Source organism: Saccostrea cucullata, unplaced genomic scaffold (genome assembly GCF_032062105.1).
Source record: "Saccostrea cucullata isolate Sc308-1 unplaced genomic scaffold, CSIRO_AGI_Scuc_v1 ctg27, whole genome shotgun sequence".
In the NCBI taxonomy this organism is placed as follows: domain Eukaryota; kingdom Metazoa; phylum Mollusca; class Bivalvia; order Ostreida; family Ostreidae; genus Saccostrea; species Saccostrea cuccullata.
This window is the reverse complement of record NW_026920935.1, coordinates 978,456-997,233: the sequence shown is the minus strand read 5'-3', so window position 1 is coordinate 997,233 and position 18,778 is coordinate 978,456. Positions and strand designations below refer to the sequence as shown.

Here is an 18,778-nt window from a genome sequence, read left to right as displayed (position 1 = left end):
GCACTCGATTTACTTTATGTTGCGTATTCTGTTGAAATATTTTCATTTATGTCACATATTTATCATATGTGGAAGGAAAGCTTTCAAGTTCGTCCATTTTATGAAGAAAACAATGGGTGATAGATACCAAAGAGCATAAGAATGTATAAGACAGAATTTACAGCTTCGTTTTTCTCAGCAACTATACGCTTTATTTCATCAGTAATAGTCGTATTTTCTGCAGTTTATGAGGATAGGCGACACATACTTGAGTAAATGCATCTGTTGTCAAAGATTTGGGCATATATACATAAATAATTGAATATTTATGTAACATGTTGAACCTTATTAAAACATACAAGAACATACTGCTCCTTGTTTTCAGCCGATGTCGGCTTTGGTCTTTAGTAATATGGAAATCTGAAAGCGTATAATGATAATACAGAAAAAAGAATTTTTTTCTGCGAAAGGTTCTTTAAACATTGTCTTATACCTAGGAAAAAGTCTAAAATTATATATGACAATATATCATCATTTTGAAATTTCTTCAAACGAAAAATGTTTCCTTCATGTGTACATTCTTTAGACACAGCCTACAGTAAGCCAGCTTTTTTTGGCATCATTGTTTTTTTTGTCAGAATCTGCAACCAAAAGAAGAATTTTATTTCATTTATATTATTGTTAAAAAAGTTTTTTAAGCGTTTTTTTTCTCAACAAGTCAATTTCCCTTTTCCAGTTTATTTTTGAGAGACAATATATTTGGGTGTTGATTATCACGGTTTCTTTCAGGAATAGTGGATTTTATTTCGATAGCGGAATCGTTGGAAGATGAACCTTTCCTGTAATAATTCCTCGCGGACAGGCAGTAACGCCAAATCGATCATAATTCCATCAGGCCCATCTTTCTAACCAAAAAAGACAAGATGTAGCTACCAAATCATTTTTTTCAATCGACTTTTACTTTGGCGTAACGTTATCTAAATTACAAGTAATGAGGTAGACACTGCAGCCTGGAGCCTCAGATATTATTATTAAAGAGCAGAATGAACAACTATTTACGGTTCTGCACGGCCAGAGGCAAAAGAAGAAATAAGGAAAAGGACCAGGAATCTACAATGAAATCGACATTATTCCTTATTTACATTGAAGTAAAACGATATCTTGATTACGGACATTAAAAAAAGTAAACTAACTATTGTTTCGAGTGTAAAGCTCAAACTTCATAAAGTTTATTACAGTAATAAAATTAAACAATTCGTCTCGATCCGAAATCAATGAAACGGATATTTTTCTTTACTTTGTAAAACTAATTAAATTGGTAAAGACCAACAGAACAAGTGAGTAGGTAGGCAAACAGTGAAAATTAATGTATTGACAACATGAGGAGTTCAAGCTGTTTGAATTGTGCACTGAGCAAAATACAAATTGAAAATATTAATAGTTAAGAATCGACCAGAGGACAAACAACTGGATACTTGTAGTAACAAATTACCCTAACTATTTATATTATATACATGTATGTGTTTATAATTTTTTCGCCTTTTTACGATTCATAATCTACTGCGTTATTCACTTTCCGTTTCCTGCTATACCTTGATAAGATTATAAAGTGATACCTATGGAGAAGTTAAATATGTACCTCGATCTTCCCCGTGAGACTCATATCAATCGTAGGTCAGGTGTAGGAGGTGATAAAATGAAATCCTCCGTCAACGAAAAAGGGATTAAAGTCCTTAGAAAGATGAAGACTGAGTCAATTTCCGTCTCAGCTCCCAACGTTAATTACACCGACAGGTGGCGGTCATCGTACAAATGGACCGTAAATTGGACCAGAGATGTCGTAATATTTGAAACTTCAACTATTGTTCATAAATCATTTTGAAACCATTTTACGGTTTCGTAAGCACTGATTATTCGCCTTCGTTCCTGGCAAGCATCGAAACAATGGCAAAGTGGTGAAAAAAGTATGCAAATGTAACACTATTAAATATTAAACACTCCGGGAGAAAACAATCCGGCACTGTTAACTTGGTATCCTTGTAATTACATTAACATCTCCTATCTGGCGTTATTAACGGGTTGTGAGAGTATGTCAGTCCTAAACACATTCCCCGCAGTTCGCGTTTTTAGCACGTGCGCGAGAGAAAAATATAAATACAGGCACTAATCACAGCAAGCAAACAAACGCTCGTTTCTGTCACAATCTGACTTGCATCAAGTAAATTAGTCTTCCATAAAATTCCAAATAGCTGATTTAATCAAAATATCATAATCTGCTAGTAAAACAGTGTGTCCTTTAACAAGCAAGTAAAAGAGAAGGAATTATGTTTCACCAATTGTGAAGAAAACCCGCATTTACCCCCAAAAATTTCGTTCCACTTCAATTCACATTCTCCACAGCGTTTATTCATAGAGGTACAAAGAACCAGTGTCTTTTCCCTTAAACTTCCACCCAAGCTTCAATAATATCTTTATGTGATTTCAAAACCAATCCAGTAAAACAATAGCCTTCGGTGAAACTGAGCAAGACTGTGTTTACCCTCTCCGACTCTGTATCTCGCTATGATGAGAGACCGCGCTCTCCAGCATATTGATTTTTATCGCTGCTAACACTTCCCTACCTTCAATCAATTTAAGGTGAAACGTTTTAAAATTGTATCACATAATAGTTATATCAAATGACAAGACATAAATATGACAGAAATTTCATTCCATTGTTACCATGGAAGCCTTTATAAAGGATATTATTTCAAATGAAAATCTAGCATGTTCGTGCTAACTCCAAATAAGGTCTTCTTTTTAATTTCTTATATGAATGTCAATTTTTTTTTAATCAGATGAAAATGAAATAAAATATATTTTTCCCTCACGATGTTAAGACCATTTTTGCTTCATGTTTGAAATCTAACTAATTGCATCAAATTTCTCAAGAGAATCGTACGTGATTAACACTGTTACATCAATGGGTGGATACCGGAAAACCAACACGCGGACACGAGCAACACACAATACGACCTTTTATAAACTTTATCTGCCATCTGAATTTTTCCATGTTTTCCGAAGAGTTTTATCATTCATTTGAGAGCAATTCACTTTTGTGAAGAAATGCAGCTTTTAGAAAATAATGTGTTCAGAATCTACCACAACTAAGAGGTGAACATCTGAAATATAAACAGACTTTATAGAAAGAAGAAGATAACATTTGCAGACAAACGTTTTTACACCTTGGGCTTCAAGTCATTTCTGGTGATTTTGAAGGATATGCCTGATGGTTCGCGTGGCATCAGAATGACTTAATTATTATAACTTTATTTTTCTACCTCATTACGTCTGGGCTTCGTTCTTTACAATTGGCTCCAATCATCAAAAGTTTCTAAGACATTCCCTGCTTACCATCTTCTCATCTTCGTATCTTCCTATCCATTTTTTGATCATTTATGTCTTTCAAGAACATCTGATAAAAAGTCTCGGAAAATAATGATTCTGTATTTTGATAATTGTCTGCCTCACGGTAAATAGGGATGTGGTGTCAGACGTGTTTGTTTGCGAGCCATTGTAAACCATTAAGAAGGAAAATGTCTGCCTAGGATTTAAGAAAAATACAATTTGCAAAGATAAAAGCATTATTCAGACAAATAAATATTCTCTCACTCATGTGTGTAACATATTATTTTTAAAAAAAAACTAAGAAGAAAAAAATGGGAGTAAGTAAAATATTTACTTCTTGCAAAATTTATGTTCGAGACATTTTTTATCACTTTGCTCAGATGGTTGCTTATGAAAAAAAAAAGAAAGAAAGAAAGAAAAGAAAAGAAAAGAATAAAATGTATTCAAAATTATCATTTTTCGGCATAACGCCCACTGTAAAACATAAAAGATAGATTCAAAAGAACCCGGGTATCGAACTTAAGACCTTTGCCAATAGCATGACGAAGGAAATATGAAAAGAACTGTTGTTGAAAGTGCTGTTGTCTTTTAAATGTATCAGAATTGAGGAGTTTCAACAAATGTAACGGGAAATAAATTCAGACAGCTCTTGGAAATTTTGAAGTCAGATATTTCTCTCAAACATGCAAGAAAGTAGGAAAATGTCAATATTTCTCAAAGAAGACATCAGAGAGAAGATTAGGTTACAAATCCTAGTCCCATCTGATTGGACTCTCGGGACGCCATCGATAACGTACTACAGAGGTTTAAGTCCTAAATTTAATTAGTGCTGGATGGCTGTGCCACCAAGACAAAACCAAGATGGATCGTCGTCTTAGATTTAATCGGATATTGATCTGTATCTGGTCCAGATTTTGGGATAGACAAGTTAATTTCCGGATTTACATTGGAACCAAAAAGACTCGAGAGAAATATATATGTTAAGCCGGAAAACTATTGCCCGTTAATTGGATGTTGGAGAAGAAAGTTTATAGATTTGGGGCGTAATCCTATATATCTCAGCTGTGAGTGATGAGAAAGGACGAATAAAAAGAACACGTGATTAATTATCAGTGAAAAGATCCCAAAACACCGTCAGTCTCTCTTATAATGAATTTATCTGGTTTCCAAAATTAGCAGTCATGAAATGCAAACTGATTTACATAATGACGAGATAATAATTACATTCATCTTATTCATTCGTTCAAAATCTGTATTATTTAAAAATCGATCAGTGACTTTTCTGTTATAGAACATAATTAAATTCCGTCATAACACATAAAATTGAAAGGACAATTACTCCGCGAGACGGCAAGAAAACGTTCCTAAGTGACAATTGTTTCCGTATCCTAGGCAACAAAGCTTGGAGGTGTTCCTAAGTCGTTTAAGGATAATCTTGTAACCAATCTTCGTATCAACCTTCTGCGACAGAGACATGGCGATATTGATAGATTTGCAGCATGCAGTTATCTATAGGTGTAGAAACACCAGAATATGTCCTTAAGTCATATTTTTTGGTTCCCATATTCTCTACTAAATGAGATTTCAGATAAAATCAATTTTCTGTAAAATATTGAAAGTGCCATGTAGATTATGTGACATAATGAATTTTGTCTGAATAAATTTTATCCCGAGGAACGGAGGCAATCCTAAGATAGCGGGAATCTTATTTTGTAAATGTGCAGGTGCTGTAAGTAATTAAAACTGAGAACACTTTCATTGTTCTTGATTAAAACTCGAGAATCTCTGTTAGACATTCAATTTAAATTTGGCATTCTCATATTGTTATTAGCTTGATGAAATTATTCCCACGGGCTTCAGGCATCTAACAACTTACGAAAAATCAGCAGGTATCTCATATTGTTTAACAAATGATGGGACACATTGTCTGAAGCAGAATCTATTTTTCTACCCTTATCAACTTTGCAATACACTGCAACAACGTTTTTTGAACAGATGCAACACTATTGCAACTACGTAATTGACTTTTCTACCCTTATCAACTTTGCAATACACTGCAACAAAGTTTTTTTTAAACAGATGCAACACTATTGCAACTAAGTACATGTATTTGATAGTTTAAAGTCTTTATAATTATAATTAAATATGTACAATAGATATGATAAGATTGAAGGGACAGCCTTCATTGTGTTATCAACTGTTGCTGTGAAACACATGCTACAAACTCTACGTGCAATTGATACACCATTCAAGTCCTCAGGTCAATTCGTGCCAGATTTTATAAAAACTTAACAATATTTTGTCCTCAGGGTGACAAGGCCACAGTTGTTCATCTGCTATATGAGTAGTGATGGGAAAGGTATAATGCCATTTAGGAACTGTCAATGCAAGAGACTGTTGGGGTTCCTGTTATCTGAATCCATCATGACCTATCGAACAAGCTTTACACTACATGCATGACGTAAAAATATTCTTGGTGAATTTTTTTCCAGCAGAAATTAGTGTCAGAAAAAATGTGTCACTTGTCTTTTTTTATCGACGATTTGTCTCCATTTCCCAACTAGAATTTTATTAGTTAATGCACTTGTAATTCTTCAGCAAAACTTAAGGAAGTTTGCTTAGTATCGCGTGTTTTTGTAAGTACTTGTGGTTATATTCTGATAACGTGTAGAGAAGTCACCACGTGGTCTTCCCAGCTTCCTGAATATGTTGATTAAGCTTTCGTTATCAATAATCAATAGGATTATATACTTCCTTTGATCCTCAGTAACACTCAGATAGGATAACCATGCTATACACCGACATTGAAGCAAACGAATACATTTACTTCGCTTCTGTGCTTGTCTTGTACATGTACTTGTGTACTTGTATCTATCTATATACATGTATGTACATAGTAATTATATTGAGAGGGAAAACAGAATTTCTACAATCCGGATCACGAATAAATAAGAAATCTTCTTTGGTTATTTGATTGCTTATTTTCAAATAAAAAATGAAATAAAATTCATCAGAAGAAAGTATCAAATTCGTTGTTCCAGATGTGGGAAAAGTTTAATAGAAGTGATCCGGTCGTGTACTCTAGACGACCTTTCTTATCAAGTTAATTACATTTTATTTCAATAAAGACGGTACTATTGGGTCGTTATCAAGAAATCTATTGTCAAATGGAAATCTATTTCATTTATTCTTTAAAAGTTCTCATCTCAATAAAAACGCTTGAAACTGTTTTGTCAAGTAAAAATTGAACGACAATATTTTCTTTTCAAAATATGTCTTTTTAAATGACAGTTTACTTTGAGAGTGGTTGTTTTTTAGGAAGACTTGTAATTAACTTACAACAATAGGGTATTCGTGATTTGAAAAATAATGGAGTTCATAAGCACTGGAATAAGGATACTTGGATAGTCATTTTTAACAGAAGTTTATACTTAAAACTTCTGTGTATTTGTTTGTAAATGGATTACCAAAATCTGGATTACTTAATCAGTCTATTTACTTAACATATTAGTAGACGACAACAATTACACAATATTAATCCCAACATACAGATTATCTCCCTTTGCCATCGAGCAGCTCTCAAAACAGGCAAATAAAGCGGGTATACATGTATGTATAATAGGTTTTACAGAGAGTTAGGTCACTTATGTTTCTTATTCTTCAGGACTATGCTGAAAATTAAAATATGCAATATCCATGGGCAAAAATCTACACGTTAAACTGAAAGGGGGGTCAGAAATTTTGACACAATATTAACAAATTCTTATTTACGACATCTAATAATTTGATTATTATCCAAAATATAAATACATAAAGAAATAAATAACTAGATACTAATTTGTGCAATATTGTGGTATCAATTTAAACACTGATATTACTTACTGTGTTTGTAGTCAGCGTCATTTTGATGAACAAATGATGATAAAAGTTGACTTATGCGCTCCGAAATGACAAAAAAGCTATAAAACTTTTCCGTGTAAACTAGCCTGCCTCTAAATCATCTGACGAATTCAATGGATTCGAATCCCCCTCATTGAAAAAATGTTAATAAAGAAATTCCTTTGCCGATGAAATTGTCGTTTTTCTTTAAAAATAACGCCGTTATCTTGGAGGGATATTTGTTGTCCTGTGTGAGCAAATAGACTCCTCCAAACAAAAAGGTCACTCTCAAAATCTTTTTCTTTTCTGTTCATGAAACAATGACGGTCACTCTTTCACGGAAACAATTGTTTTTGCAAAAAGGGTAACCATGCAGATAGTCACAAAAAATAACTCCAAACTCTGAATACAATTTAAAGAACCTTCCTGGTCTTTACAAGACAAGACAAAAAATTACTTGTGAATGAAAAATGGCCATGTTCCTTCTTTGCCTCTGGATTAGTTAAAAGTTATTCAACGTGTGATAAAGATCGCAAAAACCGAATGATAGACATAATGTATATTACGGAGAATGATGTAATCCGAAAGACCGCCTGCTGACCAACAGGTCCGAGGGATTCCGATGACCGGTTAATGAACACTTCGGCCGTTTAATTAGTGGGCAGTGTTTTGTAGGGGGTTTCAACCCGTGGAGTCACCAAATGACAAAAAATGAGGAGCATTTGAGCAAAAAGCTGCTACCCAATCTGTCTCAGCTTTGAAAATAACTTTGATCTTAATAAAAAGAAAAAAAGGTTTAGTTTTACAGTGTCTATGGGCCTTTGACACTAATACTAATGAAGGGGACTTTTATTTATCTAGGAGTTTCCTATTTAAGGTTTACAAAGTGTCAATACTTGTACCTGAGGTAAAACTAAACGTGTTAAAGGGTAAAAACTTGATACTGTTAACACAACACCCACCGAGGAACAAATCTGAAATACCAACAGACAAGTTCTTATGATATTTAACCACTTTAAAACGTGCGTGACAAGTTGAAATTCATTGAAATAGAAAGAGAAAAGTATAATGATTAAAACTCCTTCAACCTAAACACATATATGTAATCTATTTTAATAAATTAAAAACATTCCCTCCTTCATAATAAAGAAGTGACACATCTGCCATGTTCTTTGTTGTGATTATCGATGGACTCTTTATAAAGATGGTCTCTAAACTCAAATTTAACACCAAGAATATTTCCTGACCATAGGTAAAATCTAACACATTAGGGCAATTAGTTCACTTTTATTTGGAACAACTCTACAATTAAGAAATTAATATGTTGTCAAACTGAATCCCATTATCTAAATGAAGTAAACAAGAAAGTTAATGCTTGTTTCAGGGAAATGCAAATACAGAAAGCGATGAGAGTGAAATGGATGCGTGTAAAAGGACCGTGTGCTATTCTAGATTGCTCACCATACGGAATGCACGATAAAATTCAGACAGCAAACGAGAAATTAATTCCGCAATGGGATTCGGACGCATTGTTTTATATCCCCAGAGTCCGCTCATTTTTTCACGCTTCTCTATTGATCGGAATACGCTCGCTCTTAAATAATTAAAGTAAGTCGGAAATGAAAATTTTGCGATCATCCGGTAGATAAGTGTCCTCTGACACAGTATCGATTTCGGTTGTGTATCCGAGGGACCGAACAATTGACGGAACAATTTATTAGGGAAAGTTATTTGAGTAAGGGAAAATGGAGACCGACACCTGACCAGCAAAGTTCCGGTTTTATCCGAATCAGGCAGAGTAAAGAAATTTCGCTGTAAAAAAAATAATGTCTTGTTCAATAAATTTCATACTTAATCTGTTCTCAACCGTATCTGTTTCGAAAGTGAAAGGAAATTTTGACAGAATATCGATAAATTTCAGTAGTCAAGCTCGACTCGAAGGCTAGCGATATGCCGAACGATATTGATAACGAGATTGCACGAGACCAGGAAACGGAAGCTCGATCATGATGTAGAAATGGCAGGTTCTTTTCTTTAAATGATTTACAAAACACTAGGGGATAGCTTGTCAGAAAAGCTTGTTAATTATTTCGATTGATAATGTCTCGTTATGTTCGTCAAAATTACACGTTCAATCAAACTTTTACATTCAGTCAAGTTTGTATGTCCAGTCGAGTTTTTGTTCAATGAAAAAACAGAATCACAAGTAGTATAATAGGTGAAGTGTCTTTCCACAAATTTTATTTAAAAATAAACTGATGCTCTCTAACTATTTTGAAAGATAGAAGGAAAATATGACTGTTTATAAAATGAATGTCAAAGGAGGGTGGAATAATGAGAATTGAAAATGAGGCACCTCTTTGATGAAATGCAAGATTGTATTCTATTTTTATGCCTTATCATCAAACGAATCGACAGATCCAAGTATACAGAGAGTAGAATAAGGGATCTAATACAGGGTAGATATTACATGCACATTGTAGGTCCTTAGTAGAATACAAGTATTATTACCCTCCAAGTAAACTCACTTGAGTAATCATTAATCGAAGCTAGGGCTATAAAGTTACATAAATACACAGAACGAGTACATTTTCGTATGACCAGCAATAGGGTGTTCTATCATAACTGTGTGGTCCTATTGACTCTGAAGTATTTCCCAGGAATTACAGTATATGTAGATAATGGTACGAAAAATTCTCCTCATGAATTAAAAATTTTAAAAACTATGATCTCTTTAAAGTTCATTTTGATGATAAACCATTAATTCATATCATTGCAGATACTCTAAAAAAAAAACAAACAAAAAAACAAAGAAAAAAATCTTAACAATCCTGGCAACACAAATGGCACGTTACTGAGCGACAAATTTTCCCCCAATCGATCAATAAAGAGGCGAAAACTTGAAGAGATACTTCGCAGGAATAACAAAACTTAGCAATTGGATTTTGTTTATGTAAAAGGGATTTCTCATTCATGTAATTTAAACTCATTACCGCATCTGTTGTTTTTAAGTTTACTTTGCACATTCGTACGAAATAAACAGAAATCTCTGAAAAGAGGGTACTAAAGGTTAATTCGGAAAATTGCAGGAACTAAATGTTCTTCGGAAATAACGTTGCCAAGAGGCGAAAGAATAAAAGCATGCTAGCAAAAATTTGTTTAGCATGCATGTGAAGTAGAAGCTGTTAGTTTTAATTAAAGTTTTCTACAAAAGTAAAATGCACTTATCTGCTTAGATAATGTGCAGTTACACGGTATATCGCGGAAAACTTCATGGAGTGATGAAGTTCAATTGTAACAAAACAATTATTTGTTGGTTGTTTGGCACATGATACATGACCAAATGATAACCAAGTTAAAAATAATATTAAATGAACAGGTGGAAATGATATCGGGAAAAATAACAAGAACGCCTTCTCTAGGGAGCTCTGTTCTTGGCTCTTTCTCTCTGATAACTGAAAAATTTTATCTCATTTTCTACAAAGTACAAAAAATGATGCACAATTCAAACATATATTTCAGCATACTTTGGTACAATCGCTTTGTTTGATGAGTCACACGAATGGTTCGTGACAGATACATTTCCCTGCAAGGACAATGCTTCGTGTTTATGTATAAAATCAATAAAACATTCGTATTATTTGGAATTAATTACATACATGTCATATTTTCGAGACGTATTCAATTTCCAATACCAACGTGTTATTAGACACCATAAACACTATACTATGAATTGACGAGAAAAAAGGACTACAATTTTCATTAATGAATTTATGAAACAAAGACTTGCATAAAACCATCGATAATCAGAAAAATAAAATCTAAAGATTTTTCTTAATTGCGCTTACCTGTAAGACAATCAACATAGAAAAAAGCAACATGGTGAACCCAGCATGAACAGATACACCAATTATGTAGTCACAAGACTTCTTCTTATGTCATTTCTTTACAGGTGAAACAAAAGTCTTGGATACATCCTGTCAGGTGCTTATAGATAATTAGAAATACAGACAAAAAATCGATCTACAGAACAACAGAACCATTTCACGGAGGAAGGAAGTGTATCTGTGAATGCTATTATAGAACACTTGTGGGCAAAAAATATCGTTAGAATTTTATGCTATGCATAATTATTATGTTTAGATTGTGTTTTTATGAGGACAAGTTTTTCTCTCAAAATTATTCATACTCCTAGGAAAAAAAAAAAAGCCACGAGCTTGCCAGGATTCGAACCTGGAATCTTCTGATCCGTAGTGAGACGCGTTATCCATTGCGCCACAAGCCCTCCTGAACACCGAATTTTCTAACACAAATGAGAGACACCCGTACCCGTGCCATCAATGTGGACAATACGCTCCCCCTAGGGCAAATAAGCCTTTACCTTCATATCCGCTCAATCATAACATGTTTGTGGGTGGTTAAGCTAAAGATTCACCAAGATCAACGAGATTACACCATACCGCCGCGTTAAGACGCAAGAGGGAAATTCTCGTTACAAGTTCTTTGATACCAACTTTTACTTTCTGAATGATGAAAGAACTGTATAAAATAAAAACAAAATTAACCCCGACAAAGCTCTCTTCTATTTATTTAACTCAGCTGATTTCTATTTAACTTTTTTTTACCTCTATTTTCTCCACATCACAGTCATTTCAGGGATTTATCGTACTCGTGCCTTTTATCGATAAAGCCTGCCTAAACATTTCTATGGCACGCGTTGTACTCTTCATAAGTTTTCGTGTAAAGTCAGATCGAGATTGTCTGTAATCTCTGCACGCAATAAAATGCACCTGACATTCACGAAGTAGACTACTACTCGGTATTGAACTGAAACATAGTCAAGTGCTTTAAAAGAGAGACAACTCCTTCAGCTGTTTAGGTAATCCTGCTATGCTGTGAGAGTAGCCTTACTTTGACAGGAGATGATAAAAAGGATGCGTCGACTTTTTCGCGTCTTTCTCAATTTATAGAGCAAACCAGACGTGTCTTGGAATCCATAAAAAGGAAATTAGAAAGACGCGAACATATTCCTCAGATTATATCGGCTGATTACACACAACAGCATTTTTATTAACTGACGAATTGCGAAGAAATTTCATTGGCCCGTGAAATAAATTATCTATTTTTAAGGTAGCATTTAATCAAATCCAATCAAAATCTACTTTGAATGTTCTTAAAAATAAGAAACCAACAAGAAAACCACTTGAAATTCCGAAATTTATGAACTGTTAATTTATGGCCGGATATCACAACTAATTACAAGTAGTGATCTGTCTGCAAAATAAAATTAATTATGAAGATGGAGGGGATATCATAGAGAGCCAACAGGATTTCTACAGAAAAATTGGTGGTCTTTTCCAGCTATTGGAATTCATTTCAAAAATCGGGCGAAAATAAATCAAAAATGAGAAACATTTTATGTAAATTTTCTTTTCAAGACAAGAAGCGATTCATTAAACTTTCAGAACTGGTTCCTAAATTTCTACAACGCGCTGCTTTATGCTTGTAGATATGACAGTTTAATGTACTTTACCGAGTTCTTTTTCATTTCCAAAGTTTGCAAATAAAAATTTATGTAAGACCTCTGTTTAACAGCTTTCATTCATCAACATATATACTTATAACAATAGACATCTATATGTCTGAAATTCCATTCGCCACGTGCAGCACGTGCGCTCAGGACGAAAGTGAGCTGTAAAAACAGATTTATCGTTCCCAGGCCTACCTGCATGGTAATTTTTCATCTCTTTGAAGAAATACTACATTCATTAGAAAGAAAATTTATTCTAAAGTTTGACATTAATTTCTTCTTTTATTTTTGATTTTTTTTTTTAAAATATAAGATTTCATAAATTTTATTTGTCGCCCGCGTGGCGCAGTGCGTAGCACCTGCTCTAGAGTCGCGACGGATTCGAATCCCACCGTGGGACGTGGATACCAGCCCTTCGTATGAGACCTATAAATCGAGGTCCCATGTCGCAGAAGGTACTGGCACGAAAAAGATCCCTCATTTACCAATGGCTGTACATGTAAGTGCCGAGTAAAGAACAAAATTTGCAGCTCTTCACTGGCAAGTAGTGGCGTGGCCATAAGAATGAAAAATGCTCGAGAGGGACGTTAAACAACATAATTACATATAGAAGACTGACGCATTTTTTTCAAAACATAAATTTCTTAGCAAGAAGTCTACGATGAAGTCTAGCAGTTTTTTTTTTTTTTTTTTTTTGTAAAAGTAAAGAAGTATCACATTGCAGTTAAAGAACACGATTCTACATAGTTCCATCTTACAGTGTCGATATAACATTATATTCAATAAAAATATATCTTTCTTCAGAACAGTAATGTGTTTCTAAAAAAAATCTGAATTTTTTTTATTGTGTGTTGAGACTTTGTTAAGCCGTTCCACATGTTTGGGTCTTAAAGGACTTCTATTTCAAAAAAAAAAAACAAAACAAAACAAAAAAAAACCAAAAAAAAAACAAAACAAAAAAACATTTTACAAGTTCTGATTCACTTTTTTCACGGTTTGGAAGTGAAAGAAAACAGCATAAATAAAAATATAATGTTCAACATTCCCTGCATAAAAAAGAAGATTCTGACAATCTTAGAAAAGTCAAACACATGAAAAAAAAATTGAAGGGGAAAAAGATTCTGAAATTCTTATCTGGATGCTGACCGATAGACACTCTGACCAATTCCCAAAATAAATGGCACTCCAGGAAACTATCTGTAGATCTGTCAGGATTTATAACAAGTTTTACGATATTTTTCTCTTACTCATGGGAACCAGTTTGTGGCCTTTGCCAGTTTATGATTGTCGTAAATCAAATGATAATGGAGAAGATAAAGGAGGGTATCCTTTCCATACGGCACATCGTTATCGAGGAACAACAGGTTTAACGTACAGTTCTATATTGATAGTGACATGGAGGGGCAGGGAAATGTTTGTGGAAGCAATTGTAATTGATGATCTTGTCATTCTTTTTTTCAAATATATTGTTTTTAATGTATATACTAGATAGGACCATTTCCAGCTTAGTTTGGACTTTCAGTAAGACGTGGCATTCACGACGTTACATAATTAGCTTCTGAAATTTTACACAGCGTTCCATCACTGTTGAAATATACATGGGATAGAAGTTCGGGCAAATGCCAATTAGTGTATCGAATAACCGATTACATTGTTTTCCTGCAAAGAGGTGGAGCTTATGTCGTCTCGTCGTTGTCAACAACAATTAAAAGTTCCTGATGTTATTAATTTCTTAACCAATGAGAATCTATTCGCCATTTGAAAGGCGGTAAACATGTAAACACGCCTTACTGAAAGTCCAAACTAAGCTTGAAATGGTTCTAGTACCCCATCATCTCAAGCCACGAAGTCCGAATAAACCTATAAGAGAGGTTCGTGTATTTTTGCCGTGGTTTGCAACGATGATAGTACCCAAGAAAACGCTACTGTATTAAGAATGGGGACAGAACCCAGCCGTATGGTATTTTACAAGTCGTGAGTAAATTGTGAGAGGAGGGGTCATGTAGTTGAGAAATTTTTAATATCATACAAATTTTGCATTCGCCCCCTAAATATGGTTTTGTAGTGTCTGATCATTAGTTAACAATACCGTATAAGTAGAATTTTTAGCGAGGATTTAATTTTGGCATTATTAGCGAGGGTGCTGACATCGCTAAAATTGAATATCGCTAAAAATTAATTGCGTATTATTTGCAATAGCTTCTTTAGTTAGCATTTTAAAATCGCTAAATTTATTTCTCGCTAAAAATAAAATACCAGATTTTAGGTAGAAATCGCTAAATTTGCGTCTCGCTAAAATTTCCACTTATACGGGTATGTCCTTTACTGATCAGTAAATTCTCTTGTAACTACATTACAATCTGCGACTGAAAAGTTAAATACTGCATCGAGTGCGTAATCACCTCTGGTAACAGTTCAATAGAAATTGTATACAAGTATCTATTGCAACAGATCATGTAAATGTATTACATCAATGTACGGTGGTTAGACCGACCATCGATCTCCAGTCTGCTCTCCCTGTAGTCATTCAGAATAAAATGATTTCTTACTGGGACTTTCAATATTGTGTCAATTTATTCTTTAGTTTTGCATTCCTATTCATTTATCATACAAATCAAAGTAACTCAATTCAAAATGTTCAGCATGCATACCAATGTGATTTGACTTTTAAAAACAACAGATAAACCCCAGTCCATTTGAAATCTGATACATCAAAAGATAGCCTAAATTGTCGTAGAATTGAAATGGAGGTGCAGACTATGCATTCAAAATTAAAATACATGTCCAAAAATTTAAAACACTTATTGTTCATAAAAACAAATGTACATTTAGTTTTATGCTTACATAACACGGGGCCTTATATATGTTTAAAGTTCATTTATTTTCCCCTTAAATGATGCCAATGAAATGAATCATATTTTGGAATGATAGCAAGCACTGGGGACGAATTCGTGGATTTCACAACAAAAGTGTAATCCTGTGAGAGATTTTTTTGTTTCATCACCCAACTTGTGTCCATTATTTTTTGACATATGTATATGTTTATTCACCAATCAAGGGCCCACAGGGGGCATGAACAATTATTACAAAATGATAACATTGATTACAATTCTATATTAAGGATAATGTAACTTGACTAGTGATTAAGTTTGACATTGAGAAGTGCATCATCACACCACACTGGATCAAAAGCATAGTAACCTTAGAATGATAAAAGAAAACACAATTAAATAAAAATGATAGATATAAGGTAAATTAAAAAAAAAAAAAAAAATCTTGTGGTAATGGCAGTACTCTAATATAAAACTAGTGCATCTTGAATACAAAGGGCACCAGGGGATGATACCTCTACACAGCCAGTCTGGCAAACCTGTACCCTAAGTATTGAAGATGGTCATTCAAAAAAAAAAAAAATCATTTAAGTATTAACAGAAATAGTAATTTCAATTAATAAGTACTTAGCATATAATTAGAGACATATGTTGTCAACTACTCACTCAGTATGCTACTGAACTGGCCTATGCTATCTATAAACAATTCAATATTTTGTGCATCTAGGACGTTTTCCCCGATATTGCGATTGATAGCAGTGGACTTTTTATGGAGTGGCTGGAAAACTTAAAGTTACCTTTTCCGAATGCAGGAAACACCCCGTTAAAATGCACAAAATTGATAAAGTATATATAATTATTGACACCCCTCCTATTTCTAATATTTGCTCTGATGCGTTTTATATTGGTACTCAAGAGTACAGATAAGTAAAGGGTCATCAAATATTAAAGTTTTAGCAAATTCTATTCAGATCGGTTAAACGAATTTTTCGAACAATCACAGCGTGTGCCTTCCCACACAACAAGCCTGACAGACGATTATTTGATTACATTTGATCTATTGCCTCATTAGTTTTGCCATGTGTAGGTCATTATTATTTGGGGGGACAATTTTATTGCCATAATTTTACTTTGGATTCTGGGATGTTGCACATCTATGCCACCTTGGGCGTCACACTCACGACTGACGTAAAGTATAGCGGTTGTAAACATGGTGGAACGCGGTCCCCAGAAATGCATTTAATTAATCGGTTTGATGTGCGATATTTGTTTGACACGGAATGGGAATCATATTAAGCAGAAAATTTAGATCTGCTTTGTACCATCTATCATCATTTTGATTGTGGAAATTCACGCCGATGTCGGAAGCGTTCGGTTGTTATCGTGGTATCAAACATTTACTCTAAAATGGCTGGCCTATTGGTTTCCGCGACCCATCGCATTCTATCAAATGTATTGACTGTTAAGTGGCTTCCGTGGGATTTTTATGGAAATGACAATTTTATTGTAGTGCTTCGTTTTATTCTTCTCCATATAAATCTAATTTGAAATGAGCTACAGCGCATCAGTCAAATAAAAGACAATTTGCTGTGTGAAACAGATTGGTTCTACATTTGATTTCTTATGCATGGTTATCGTTAGAAAAGAAATTAATATTCAAGGAAAAAACTAAACTGAAGTATCGGTATTTGGTTATGCATAAAATTAAAGCACTTGAAAGACACCTATGCTCCAGCATCCCTTTGACAGCTCTTTCAGAATTTATTTCAATAATTTATACAACACACGCAAAGCATACGGATTAAATGTATGGGATTTCAAAATGGCTGCTCAAAGAACATCCTGGATTATTACAGCCGTATTCGAGAAGAATTCTCTTGGGTCTTTATGATAGATATATTGCTATTTTAATGATCTATTCATTTCCATGAAATGTAACAATCGTAAATCAGACTGAAGCCTTCAGGTCTTAATACGTCTCCCTGGCCAAAATTATGGCGATTACTAAAGGATATCGATTCCAAAAGAAGTTCCATTTTGACAAATTGCTTTTCCATAACTTCTTTGTCGTACTTAAAAAATACGGTCTTAACGAGCAGGAAATTCGATTTGAGGAAGGAGATCGTCTTAAGTTCTATCATCTGTAAGACATGTAAACCTAAATAGGTTTAAAAAACGAATCAATCGAGATCTGGTGTTCAGAATTATATTTGGAAAAAGTTTTTAAAAATAAACACACAAAAAAAGATTTGTTTACACTGATAAAGTCTAGTGGTTAGTCTTTTTTTTTATACTCTGAAATGCGTGAGAGGGCAAAGTGATTCAGTCAAAGATTGTTTGTTTTTTTTTTTAGTTTAAACTAGAGAACCATGGACCAAGCTCATCCGAGTTATTTTAGCTTTGATGTTCTTCAGATTTTTATATAGTGAGAAATCGTGATCCAATATAATGGTCCCATCCTATCTCTAAGGGTACCTGAATCCACACGCCTTGAACCCTGTATCGCGGAATCATGGGTTGAACAGTTAAAAATACAAAATTTTACTTACTAGTAGGTTTGTTCTCTGTTTATGGCCTTGATGCCAGGTATAACCAAACTCAATTTCAAGTCTACGTTCAATTTAAGTTAAAAATTCCAATATATCATTTTTATTATATTTTTTACATAGAATTTACACATTTCACCAATAAATCGGCACATTAGTGAAAACAATGAAATAAATATGACGTATTACGAGGATAAAAATAAATGCCAGGCACACGTCCTGAAAATCATTATTTCTTTCATTGTTGCCTATTTGGTGACTTTTCTGGGGGTGAAGTACCCATTATTTCTTTAATATGTAACGTTTTACGAACTTTATTTGACATATTGGCGGGGAAGGATTCAATGATATTAAATTTGTTTCCTTTTTTACGCAATGTAATGAAGATCGCGTTTTATTGCCACGAGAGATTTAACAGGCAAACTTGGAGATTCTCTGGATAATAAACAATTCACTGTGATTCGCTTTTTAACTTGAGGAACAGAAAAACACATGGTATACAAGACATTCCTTCAAAAACACACAAAAAATTATTTCTTTCGATTCATTCACTGCATGATTTCCAACTCGTGAATGTATAGTTTGGTATGTTAATTCATTATTTGTGTTTTAAGACAGAGTGAAAG

At 33.9% G+C, this 18,778-nt stretch overlaps 1 protein-coding gene and 1 non-coding gene across 6 annotated transcripts in view; both read right to left on the bottom strand.

Moving 5' to 3' along the window:
* Positions 1-18,778, bottom strand: part of LOC134258736 (uncharacterized) — a 59,151-nt gene that overhangs the window by 14,259 nt on the left and 26,114 nt on the right. Inside the window, exon 1 of one of the 5 annotated variants that reach the window (XM_062741303.1) lies at positions 11,094-11,231. The exons of 3 other annotated variants lie outside the window; for them this stretch is intronic. In XM_062741303.1, the coding sequence (XP_062597287.1) occupies positions 11,094-11,126 (33 nt within the window). In that variant the 5' untranslated portion in view covers positions 11,127-11,231. Of the gene's footprint in view, positions 1-1,618; positions 2,641-11,093; positions 11,232-18,778 lie in introns of those variants that run through there. One more of the 5 variants, XM_062741305.1, reaches the window with a different exon arrangement.
* On the bottom strand, positions 11,458-11,530 carry Trnar-acg (transfer RNA arginine (anticodon ACG)). The gene has a single exon. It is a non-coding gene; the product is annotated as a tRNA-Arg (tRNA).